Below are 12,020 nucleotides of genomic sequence, written 5' to 3' on the forward strand. Positions count from 1 at the left end.
CGGCTGAAGCTGCCCTTGTTTAACTGCACACTACTATCAAAGATACTGGTATCGGATGACTTTAGGCTAGAGGGCTCTGCAAAGAGAAGCACATGATCTTTTCCATCTATTTTTATTCCTTTAAACCATCCTCTTCTTCATTTCAATAAGAAATCAATACAAGTGTCTCAAAAAAATACTAAAATATTTAAAATCCAAAGGCACCAGGATCCCAATGGTAAATGTTTGGGAAAGTATATATACACCTTTTAAAAAAGTATGTTGTTGTTGTTTTTATTATGTGCCGTTGAGTCACTTGCGACTCATAGTGACCCTATGTTCAACAGCCCTGAACCCTGCTCTATCCTGTGCCAACATTACTGTCTCTGACACATCTACCCTCATTACCTTAGCCACTGTGTCAATCCATCTCATCGAGGGTCTTCTCCTTCTGTCCCTCCACCTTTCCAAGAATGATGTCCATCTCTAAGGGCTGGTCCCTCCTTGCAACATGCCCAAAGTATGTCAGATGAAGCCTCAGAATCCTTGCCTCCAAGGAGTAGCCCATTTTCACCCTCTCCAGGATGAATCTGTTTGTTCTCCCGGCATGCCATGGTATATTTAGTACTCTTCTCTAGCACCACAGCTCAAAGGCATCAATTCTCTATCATCTTTAGCCACTTTCTAGCTCTCTGATGCACAGCAAGCAATTGCAAAGACTCTGGCGTGGACCAGGCTCCCTTAGCCTCCAGTCCATGTACAAGTATATATTGTGCATGTATGCTGTTGCTGTGTACCATCGAGCTGGAATTACAGTTAATCCTCCAGCAGGTTTTCAGAGACAGTAAATTACTCAGGAGGAGACTGCCCATCATCCCACAGAGCAGGTGGTAAATTCGAACCTCGTGCATTTGGGATTGCAGTGCAAGTTCTTAACACTAGGCCACCAGAGTTCCCTTTTTGCATATATATGATCTCATCTTCAATCTCTCACTATGTGGTTCTTAAAAATGAAATATTATCCTATAACATAAAATTACTTAATTCACTATTACTAAAATTCTGCATCATTTTCAATTATAAAATCCTGAGACATCCTTTAAGTTAAATCTTTTCACACTTTCATATTCATTTCCTTACAGTAAATTAATTTCCCTGTAACTAACCTCTGATCTAAATTTATTGCTCAGAAAATCATAAAATTGTTCAATGAACTATTTTTTCAACTTCATGTTTTCTATTCCAAAGAAATATAAATGCTACTTCAGAAAAAGAAATCATATGCCTTATCAAGGAAAAAAAAAAGATTTTTTTACAAATCTTACCAGTTGTGACAGAGCGAAGTTTATCTAAAACACCATGAAGCCTAAAAGAAAAAAGCAAATCATTAAAGCCTCCCTTATCCAAAACATTTCAGCTGTCACTCTAAATTTGATGCCATTATAAAAATCATTAATTACATAAATATCAATAAACAATAATGACATTTGGTGGCTACAGCATTAAAATTTCCAAGTTTCCCATCAATAAAAAAGCTTTTAACAAGAATGCTGCAAAAATCAGATTATTTTTTCTTTCTTGATGTTCAACATCTAGCCTCTGCACACATAAAGCTAAAGATTATCATCTGTCCACATTCCTCTGGCTGACAAAGAATAGAAGCCTCAAGCCTCACTGTAGCTTACAGTGAAATGAGATCAAGGTATCATAAACATGTTATGCAAGTAGTTATCACCGTGTAAGTAGGGTTTAAATTTATTTTTAACTACATGCTTTCTTGGATAACTTAATTCTGAAAGGTAGAAACGTTATAATTTCAAAATACACTATTACCATTTCACTCTATTGCTTTTAAAACTAATGCTTTTAGCAGTTTTACCTTTAACATAAGCTAGTATAGTAGCTATGTAAAAAACAAATTTGCCTTACATTCCTTCCAAGAAGTCCTGTTTCCTAAAAATATCAGTAAGTTCTAATTTTAATAGTGTTTCACCCAAAACCTAATCACTTGCCACGGCCTCCAAGAACACAATGACTGCAGAGCTCCTGAGAATCAACAGGTTATTCGGGGCAGAAGTTTTGAACACATAACTCAGAGAAAGAAAAGTGTCAAAATGGAGACACCATCACTTGCATCAACACAATTCAAATATGAAAACGCTGCATTACTTTTGGTTTTAAATAATTCCATTAGCCTAATCACGTAAAAAATATCCACAAAGTATTTCATCAAGTCACCTCAGAAAGGATCTACTATATCAAGTTCATCTCAGATTAGTGAAACTTTAAACCCAAAATGATCCTGAGGTTGAAACAGCAATCAACGTCATGAAAAATGTATAATGTGGGCACCACTTAAGACTAGAAAAAGAGAAAATGCACCAAGGAGGACAAATTACAAACAGACTAGGTCACCAACACTGAAGTGGTATCCTTTTCAAAATTTTGAGGAATGTGGTTCTAACGGTGATTTTCAAGATATGGGCAATAAAACAAGAAAGTCTTAGTGGAATTCTGTGGAATTTTTTGCAAGACTTCATGAAACCTTAAAAGCATTTAGTCATCTGCTGGGGCAAAAACATCTTGAAGGTAAACTCTGGGTTAAAGATGAGCCAGTCAGCTTTGTCCATTCTTTAGTACATTCTCTTGAGACAGCCCTGACTCAGCAGCAAAGGGCTTCGTCAGCCTCAAACAAAGCAGGCCACTTCCCTCTCAGCTCTTCCTTGATCAACAAGTGCTGTCCTTGGCGCCCAGTCTGCAGGTTATAAGGCTACCTCCTGCTCTATACTTTGGCCATTTTCATTACCTTCCTTCATATGAGGACAAGGGCATCTTAAAAGGAAATCTTCCCAGAGGTGTGCGGTTCAAATCCACCAGATGCTCTGCTGAAGAAGGAGGAACAATCGCCTCCTGTACCAGTCAGATCCAATTTGACGGTACACACATAAAAAGAATGAATAAATAAATAATTTAAAAAAAAAAAAAAGGAAATCTTTTTTTAAAATCTATTATTTTGAACTAAAGTATGTGGGTTTGGGAGGAGCATTGGAAACTATGTTAACTTATACCTGAAAACAAAGTAGCCTACTTCAAAAGTGTAGATTTTAAAAGTAACTTTTTTTTGTCTGCCAAAAGAAGACCCAAGTTGAAAAATAAAAGGAGAGAGGGATCCTTTTGAAAAACAAAAGTCCTTGTCCCATTAGCATTAACTTATTTGAAAAAATAATGGAATCCAACTCATGTCAAAACAATGCATGCTGTTACTTTTGGTGGAAGGAATTATAAAGCAGTTTACAAAAGAAACAAAATGACTACAGCAAACAAAGACTGAGGGCTATCTGACAGGCATACTTGGCATGTGCCCATTTAATCCTCATAATAATCCTGAAGAAGAGGTCATTTACTATCCCCACTTTACAGATGGAGAAATCAAGGCAAATGGTGAGCCAGGATTAAACTCTAGCAGTCCAGCTGTGCCCTCATTGCTCAGAACCTAACCTTCCCAATGAACCTAAAGTGCTCACCAGGTAACTCTTTCCAGACAATAATGCCTACTCTGATTTGTCCCAGATTTTGGTCTGCACATACATGTGGAAACATACCATACGGTGAATCGAATTGTGTTGTTCCCTAGGAACAGGGAGAGGTCCTCTGTCATTTGGTCCTGACTTTTCTTGTTGGCCACCATCACCATAATGTAATCAGGAAGTTCTTCATCTATTTAAAAGGAAAGGTACATCAAAACGGTTTTACATTTTCCTCAGTATTTTCTTCTACTCAATGCTGAAGTGTTTGAAAATACAGTACTAAGAAGAATCCCTATCTCAGCTATGATAAAATGATGATGGGCAAGATGTTTAACTTTGATTTTTTTCCCCTCTTCTTTCCTAAAGTAGTCAATTTCTAGAGGAACGGGAATTAGAACTAAAAAATACTTGCAACTTATTACAGATAACAGTATCAAACTTTTGACACTGAATTCTCTCTGGAAAAAGAATCTTTTTAACATTCATTTAATTTCAAAGAGAATTTCAGAAAGTACCTAGACATTTCCTCTTCAAAATTTATTAATTTTTTTTGTTTAATTTTCAAATAATACTAATTTCTTAAGTGAACACCTTTATCTTTTTTTTTTTTTTTATCCTTTCTTAAAACAGATTTCCATTACTATGGGAAACAAACTCCCAGCATCATCAAATAAACAAAACAAAAAAACCCCTATCCCCAAACTCTACATTATTTAAAGAGTTCAACCTCAAGATCAGTTAAATAAATTAAACTCAATTTGTTTTACCTTTATACCCTTCTATACAGTGTTATGATGAAATGAGGTGTAAGAACGAAATCAAATAAGCAAAGCAGCAAACCCACTATATGATACAGAAGTAAAAGCCATGTATCATAACCCCATCAAGACAAACTCTTTCTTTAATACCTTAAATACTCTTCACTATTTCTACACTGGCTGATAGGTTCATTTCAGAAGTACTATCAGACATTTAAACTTTCAAGGAGAAATATCAAAATTCCAGTTCTAGAAGCAAAAGTAACATGAGAAAGCCCAATCTAACAAAGGAAAGAGTCAAATCAGAATACTGGATGGAAGCATGCACTGTGGAGAAAGGGAGATGCCAGCAAAGATTAGCACCCAGTCCCTGACAGGTTATCAATAAGGCTTCCCACCAATTCTGATGAATAAGCCTTGTAGCTAACTTCTGATTCAGCTTCTTGCATCTCTAGGGTACCTATGGCACTTAGCTTGGACCAAGCAAGTAGAAAGTAAGTTACGGTGCTTTTGCAGCCCTGTCCTTTTTTCTGAGTCATCTAAGTGATGAAAAAATACTGTTCTGTCACTATGTACTAGTCTTTATGTTCTAAAAATTTTATATAAATGGGCGACCTGTTATGAAGATAAGAACAGGAAGCATAGAAATACAATGGACCTCAGGAAACAGACATATTCATTACCTCAGTGATAGTTTCACACCTTAAAACATACAAAACTGTAAACTTTCAATGTGTGCCGTTCAATGCACATTCTATCTCAATAACGTTGTAAGAAATGATCAAGTTGTTTTCTCAGTAGATGAGAGTCCTTGGATGGCACAACACTTACACACTCAGCTAATCACTGCAAAGTTGGCAGTTCAAGTTCTCCCACTGATGCCTGAAAAGAAACGCCTGGCTATCTACTCCCAGGTCACAGCACTGAAAGCCCTGTGCACCACTCTATTCTGAGGTATGAGTAGCCATGAACCAGACTCCAGTCAACGGCAACTGGTTTGGCTGGTTACAGATTTCTTTTTGGTTCTGGATTTTTCTCAGTTGACATACAATGGGAAATAAGAAGGTAACTTAAAAAACCGAACTGCAAACATAATACAGAATTCTGAAAGACTTCACAGGTTCACTAACAGCGTACTTTTTTATTTGTTTCTTTTTCATTTCAATGAACATCTACAGAGATTTTGGAATTCCATTCATTCACTGTTGCACCCTTCTCCCCGCCCGCCCCGTTTGCTCCTCTCCTTGAAAAGCAAAGAAGAACTCCCTCATTGGGTACACAATTCCCCCCCTACACCTCCCCTAACCCCACTCCCACCCCACCCCCAAATATAATCCACTCTGCAACCCTCATTGCATACTCCTACGATAAACATAATGCCCTAAAATGTAATACTTTTAAACTATCTCTCCCCCATAGACTTCAATGCCGTAAACATAGTTCATCCAGTTTTTCTCAGTCTTACCCCCACCCTGATGCCAGCCTCATTCTACAACAGTGGCATCATATAGCATTTGTCCCTTTGTGACTGAGATACCTCACTCAGCATAATGTCCTCCAGGGTCACCCATTTTGAATAATATTGCATGAGTTCCTTATTTTTCAATGCAGCATAGTATTCCATTGTGCAAATATACCACAGCTTCTCTACCCATTCGTTTGTTGATGGGCATTTAGGTTGTTTCAGCATCTGAAGGTTTCTTTACAGTTAATTCTAAAATACCAATGATTGTCCCAAGTTACAAATGCCGTCTCACTAAAGTCCTGTATTTTTTACACACGCACACAACCTTACTCTTTAAAAAAAATGCGCAAGAAAAAATGAACCGCTGGTGGCTCAACTATGAGTCAGTTGACTTGACGGCAAACAAGACAACACTTCTAAAAATGGAGGTTTCTTCATCTTTGCATCTCATCCAGTGTCATAAAATAGATCTCAAACACTTACTGAAGGACTATTTTCATCATGTTAACAGCTTTCAGGATTCTTTGCAACATAGAGAAAGTTATCTTAAAAGTCACTTTTCAGAAGAATAATATGCACATACAGGTAATAAAAGCTAAATACAAGTTAGTAACTTGGGATATTTTCATTTCAAATATTTTATCGCTTACCTATTTCATCAACATGTATGAAATGGCAAACTCTCTGCAAGGTCCGAAGGGCATAACAAAGAAGCCTATGCCCTCAAGAAACTGGTCAACAAGTTGAGACAAAGCAGAGATGCATACTGAGATCACATGAAACACTGGGCAGAATTTGGTGGTGTCTTCATGGAGCACAGAGAAGTGACTTCTGTACATTTTTACCTCAGGTCAGCAAGTGTATATTAAATGAATATAAACAGAAACATATAAAATTCCCAAACCTGCATTCTTTGGTCTTAAAATATGCTGACTGACTGACCCCTTCAAGACTCTTTATTTGTAAAAGAAATATTACCTGCCATTTTGATCCCAAATTATGCCCAGCAATAATGAAACTATGAGAAAAGACTCTGAAAACTAGAAAACAAATGTTATTTTTATTACAATTATATTCCAGTCTTGGCCTAGGTTAACCTTATAGCCAGATTTTTAACAAACTCAAAATTCTTGGTCTAAGATTTCTGATAAGTAATGTTTACTATTGTCAGCCGCTGTTGAGTCAGAGCTGAATCATGGCCACCCCATGTGTGGAGAGGATTAATGATGCTGTTTGAGGCACCATCAAGTCAATCTGGCCTCACACAGATATGTCGAGTCACAGATACAATGTGACAGAAGAACCAGCCACAGATTTTTTTTTTCAAGGCTGTAACTTTCACAGGAGATTGCCAGGCTTTCTCTCATAAAGTCCCTGAGTGGGTTCAAACCTGTGACCTTTGGGTTAACAGCCAAACACTTACCCACTTATATGGTTACATCAACCCACCGCTGATGCTCCAGGTCACCGTGCTTACTGAGTATCATCAAGTTGAAACCGACCCACAGATGACCCTCCAGGCCACTGTCGTTGCTGAGTACCACCAAGTCGAAACCAAGCTATAGCTGACCCTCCAGCGGGTTTTCAGAGGCAGTAAATCACACAGGAAACTGCCCATCCTCCTCCCTTCGAGCAACTGGGGGATTTGAATTGTGTGCCTTCGGGATTGCAGCACAGTTTCCTACCACTAGACCACCAGAGCTCCATTTAGAGGCCACTTAGAGTCCTTATATGAATTATAACTCAAACCAAATGCAACTCACTGCTGTGGAGTTGAATCTGATTCATGGTGACCCTTATCCATCAGGTTCCTAAAATGCTGGAGAAGAGTCTTAAACATACCATGGACTGCCAAGAAAACAAACAAGTCTGTCTTGGGGAGGGTGACACCAAGTTTCTCCTTGGAGGCTAGGATTTTGAAGCTCATCTCACATGCTCTGGGCACATGGCTAGGAGGCACAGGTCCTTGGAGAAGGACATCATGCTCGGAAGAGTGAAGAGACAGCACAGCAGAGGAAGACCACTGATGAAATGGATTGAAACAGTAGCACCTGAGGCAGTGGGGGTAGGTGTGTCAGAGCCAGTGAGACTGGCTCAGGGCTTCAGAGCTGCTGTACATAGGGTCACTTCCAGTCAGTCAGGAGACTCAATAGCACATAACTACAAAAAGATTTTAAAGCTTTGTGGGCAGAGACTGCTTATGTTTCTCCCAAAGAACTACTGATGGACTTGAATCACTGACTTTTTGGTTAGCAACAAAACAGATAATGCCCTGCACAACAGAGAGCCTTTCAGATATAAAGAGCAGCGGCTACTAGCAAGAGTAGATTTAAGCTTAACCCAGTTTGTGCTTTTATGTGCTGGAATTGGAAAAGAATGCTTAGTGTAGGTTTTCAGTGGATTTTTTTTTTTTACCCAAAACAAGTTCCCAGCACATAGGTGGTATTCACCCCTTGTTAATGGAATGAAAGAATAATGAATAAATTCAGTTTCAGTTTCCTCTTTAACCTCTCTGAGTCCAATTTTCTCATCTGTCTCACAATTCTAATAAGAGACAATGAAATGTACCCTGCATATGACAAATACTCTACAAACTAAAGAATTCTCAACCTTTTGGTTTCAGGTTCCCTTAAAGACTCCAAAGAGCTTCTATTTATATGTTACATCAGAAAGCAAATCTAAGGATTTTTTTTTTAAAGATTATTTTAAAATAGAGGGGCAAGGAGGAGGAAATTAAACCAAAGCCAAAATCAAATTAAAAAAAAATTCTTTAAAAATACTTACACCTACCATATTTAACTAACCCATTATTTATCGTAAGTAGAACTACTATGAAAATCAACTGTGTATTCCAAAAATGTCTTTACAATCTGACTTTATAAGAAAACTGCTAAATTCTCATTTCTGCTTTCAAATTTAACTTACAATGTCCAGGAAAACAATGGAAGGGATATGGTACTATCTCCAATTGTGTAAGGAAGAACCTGAAACTTTGACCCCTTGGAAAGGTTTAAAGGTTAAGACCTGATCCACTTGCCCCTTTAACCGTATCTTTTTTTATCTTGTATAACTTTCTAGCACCAATACATCCACTGGTTATTTAGAAAATACTTGTTCACTGAGCTATGTAAACTGTGGACATGTTGATATAACACATTACACAAGTTAAAAATAAGAATTAGATTCATTGATATCATTATTTAAACAAAAAAAAATCTTTCTGTTCGAATTTTCTTACTTAGTATAGCTAAATCACTATGTATAACTTCAGTTTTTAGAAATTAAAAATAATGTTCCACATTCTGACCAGATATCAAATTTTAGTAATGAAATATTTACAGGAATACTGACCATAAGAAGGAAAAAATGTAGAACACAACTTTAAATATTCAGGAATCCAGATTTCATAAGTCATGGAGGCTGGGTGAACTCCTAAAATTATTGCTAAGATATCTTTAAACCTTAAACATCTTCTGGAGTCTTCTTTAAACCTAACAATAACCAAGTCCTCTTCACCTCAAAACAAAAACACCCCCAAAACCACAAAACCATTTCCTCTGGTTGCTCTACCTCACAGTAATATTCTGCAGTCGTCCCACAGAGTTTCAAAGGCTGTAATCCTAAAGTAGTTGTAGGAAGTTATGCTTCTAAACCAAATAGAGTTTGAATCTACTCAGAAGATGGGCAATCTCTTCCGCAATTTATGAACTCTCAAAACGAGCTGGGGGATAGGCTGTGAGTTGGTTCCAACTCAACAGTGATGAGCTCAGTCATTTTTGCAGATCTGGAGGGCTGTAGCATTCTCCTATAGAAACACTGGTGGATTAAAACAAACTATCCACTTTTCTGTTAGTGGTCAGCATGTAATCATTAGGAGCCTTGAGCATTGTACTTTTAAAGAACTAACCAATTTGCCACCAAGGTTTATAAGTAACAAAGGTACAGAGCGTTTGTTACATTCATGGGAGAAAAATCATTTCAAGACCTGTACAACTTGTAAAAAGGTACAACTTGAAAAAACTAAATGTAATCATTACCACTGAACTGAATCTGTAGAAATCACTGAGCTGGCGTACAGTTCTGCTATGTAAATTCTCATTAACTTTCGACATCCTCATCACCTCTGGCACGCCTGAGCCTCCTGTTACTTACAGGACCTGTATCCAACCACCTCACTGTCTTCTCTTTAGATGACCTTCCCCCTTTCCAACTATGAAAAGTCCTTCACTTTCCCAAGGATTGGCCCCCTTCTAGCAACATACCCAAAGTGTGTGAGATTATTCTTTATCCTTTAGCATACAAATATGTCTCCTATCTCTTCACATGAAATACTTACAAGATGCAAACAAGGGCCAGGATTAGTGAGGAGAAATGTTACTACTGCTCAATCACATTCTTAAGTGAAAGCAGTTTTAAACTGCAAGTAGATGTGGTGGTAACATGATTTCTAGTTAAGAGTCTGGTGTGACCGTTATGATTTAGGCTCATGTGCTAGTAACAACTGTACCTAGAGTAAAGAGTACAAAATGCAAATGTGAACACAGTAAAAAGATGACAGGTACCATCTTCATATTCCTACAGGAACAGTTTTGACTTCAGAGGGCCTTCGTATCTCCCACTCATGAACTGCTCTCAAAAATGGTGGCTGTTGTTAGATGCCACTGAGTCATGCAACACTATGACTCACAGACCTGAACCTTGCCCTATACCGTGTCATCCTCATGTCATCCCGAGAGCCCACTGATAAGGTCACCATGTCAATCCACTCCCCTGAACGTCTTCCTCTCTTTTGCTAACAATGTGTCTTTCCAGACATGGTGTCTTTTTCCAAGAACTGGTATGTGAGATGAAGCTTGGCCTCTTGACCGTCAATGAGCAACACGAATGCCCTTTCTCTAAGACGTACTCGCTTATTTTCTTGGCAGTGAACGGGTTATTCCACACTCTTTGCCAACATCGCAACTCAAAGGCATCAACTCCTGTTGTCATTCTTAATTCAATGTCCAACTTTCAGACACACAGCAAGTGACTAAGTCGACCATGGTCTAAATCAGGTGCACCTCAGTCTTTAAACTGACAGCATTGCTCGCGGGCACTTTGGCAGGTCCTTGACAGCAGACTTTCTCAATGCAACAAGCTTTCTGAATTCTTGATTGCTGGTACCCGGGGGCTTACGTGTGGATCAAAGCAAGATGAAATCGTTGACAACCTCATCGCGAAGGGTAGTTACTATTTTTATAGACTAATGCACCAGCTTCGGGGCCAAGGAGACTCAGGCCTTAACCCTAAAACCTTGCTCATACAGGGAAATCTCAGTTCCCTCCCTTGGACAGCTGGGGATATTATCATGTACCTGGTGTCCTCCTGAGAATTGAAAATTAATGAGCACGGAAGAGTTAAGTAGTGGCCTAGAGTAAACACTCAAATTACAAGGAACAAAAGAACAGGAGAGGTAGAGAGACAGACAAACAGAGAGAGAGAGAGAATGCAGACCACTGCACAAGGCTGGGAGGGGAAGAGGCAGGAAGGGAGTGAAGTGGACCCCCAGGTCTCCAACCTGCATGTGGAAAGCTCTGGTCCTGAAGACAAATGCCAAGGGACACGAATGAGGCAGGGAGGAACCAAAACCAAACTGAACATGAAAAAAACGCCTTAAGAGGGAAGCTGGGGAGGGACGGGATCTGTCGGGAAAGAAGAGGGAAAGACGCTGGCGCACACTCGCCCAAGTGCAGAAACTAACGTTACCCGGCTCATCACAACCGGGAAGCGGAGGACTTACCCACGTAAGCTCCCAGTTCTTGCAGTTTCCCCTTAATGGCACTCTGCGGGAGGGAAGAAGAGGCGGTCAGACGGCGGCGCGCCCCCACCCCACTCGCCCCGGGCGCGCCGCCCTCTCTCCGGCGGGGAAGCGCGAGGGCCCCCGGCCACGGGCCTGCGTCCTTCCGTTTCCCGGGGCGCTTCCTCCCCCGCCGCCGGCCGCGCGCTCCCAGGCCGCATCTGCAGCCGGGCCCGAGGCGGCCTGCGGGAGGACAGACCCGTCGGGAGGGGCCGGGACTGACCGCCAGGCCGCGACGACCAGGCCGGGCCCGCCGTCCCCCGTTACTCCTGACAACCGCGCGCGCGCGCGTCCCCGGCCCGCCGGGCCCGGCGCCACTCCCCTCCTCGGCCCGCTGACCCCCGCCGCGTCGTGCCTCACCCGGATCTTGCGACTGATCTCGGTGCCGATCTCCATGGCTCCGCGGCGGCCGGAGGCTTGGGCCCTGGCTGCGACTCTCGGCTGACGGAAGGCAC

At 40.3% G+C, this 12,020-nt stretch overlaps 1 protein-coding gene across 1 annotated transcript in view; it reads right to left on the reverse strand.

Annotated features, from left to right (window-relative positions):
* ZC3H14 (zinc finger CCCH-type containing 14) overlaps positions 1-11,961 on the reverse strand; it is a gene marked incomplete at its 3' end in the record, with an annotated part of 55,000 nt that extends 43,039 nt beyond the window's left edge. Inside the window, exons 1-5 of the mRNA XM_006879217.1 lie at positions 11,926-11,961; positions 11,509-11,551; positions 3,582-3,696; positions 1,305-1,345; positions 5-76 (exon numbers count right to left, since the gene is read on the reverse strand). Of these exons, the coding sequence (XP_006879279.1) occupies positions 5-76; positions 1,305-1,345; positions 3,582-3,696; positions 11,509-11,551; positions 11,926-11,961 (307 nt within the window). The remainder of the gene's footprint in view (positions 1-4; positions 77-1,304; positions 1,346-3,581; positions 3,697-11,508; positions 11,552-11,925) is intronic.
* Between the last annotated feature and the right edge of the window lie 59 nt (positions 11,962-12,020).

Source organism: Elephantulus edwardii, unplaced genomic scaffold, assembly GCF_000299155.1.
Source record: "Elephantulus edwardii isolate Elephantulus edwardi_28Jun2011 unplaced genomic scaffold, EleEdw1.0 scaffold00002, whole genome shotgun sequence".
NCBI lineage: Eukaryota > Metazoa > Chordata > Mammalia > Macroscelidea > Macroscelididae > Elephantulus > Elephantulus edwardii.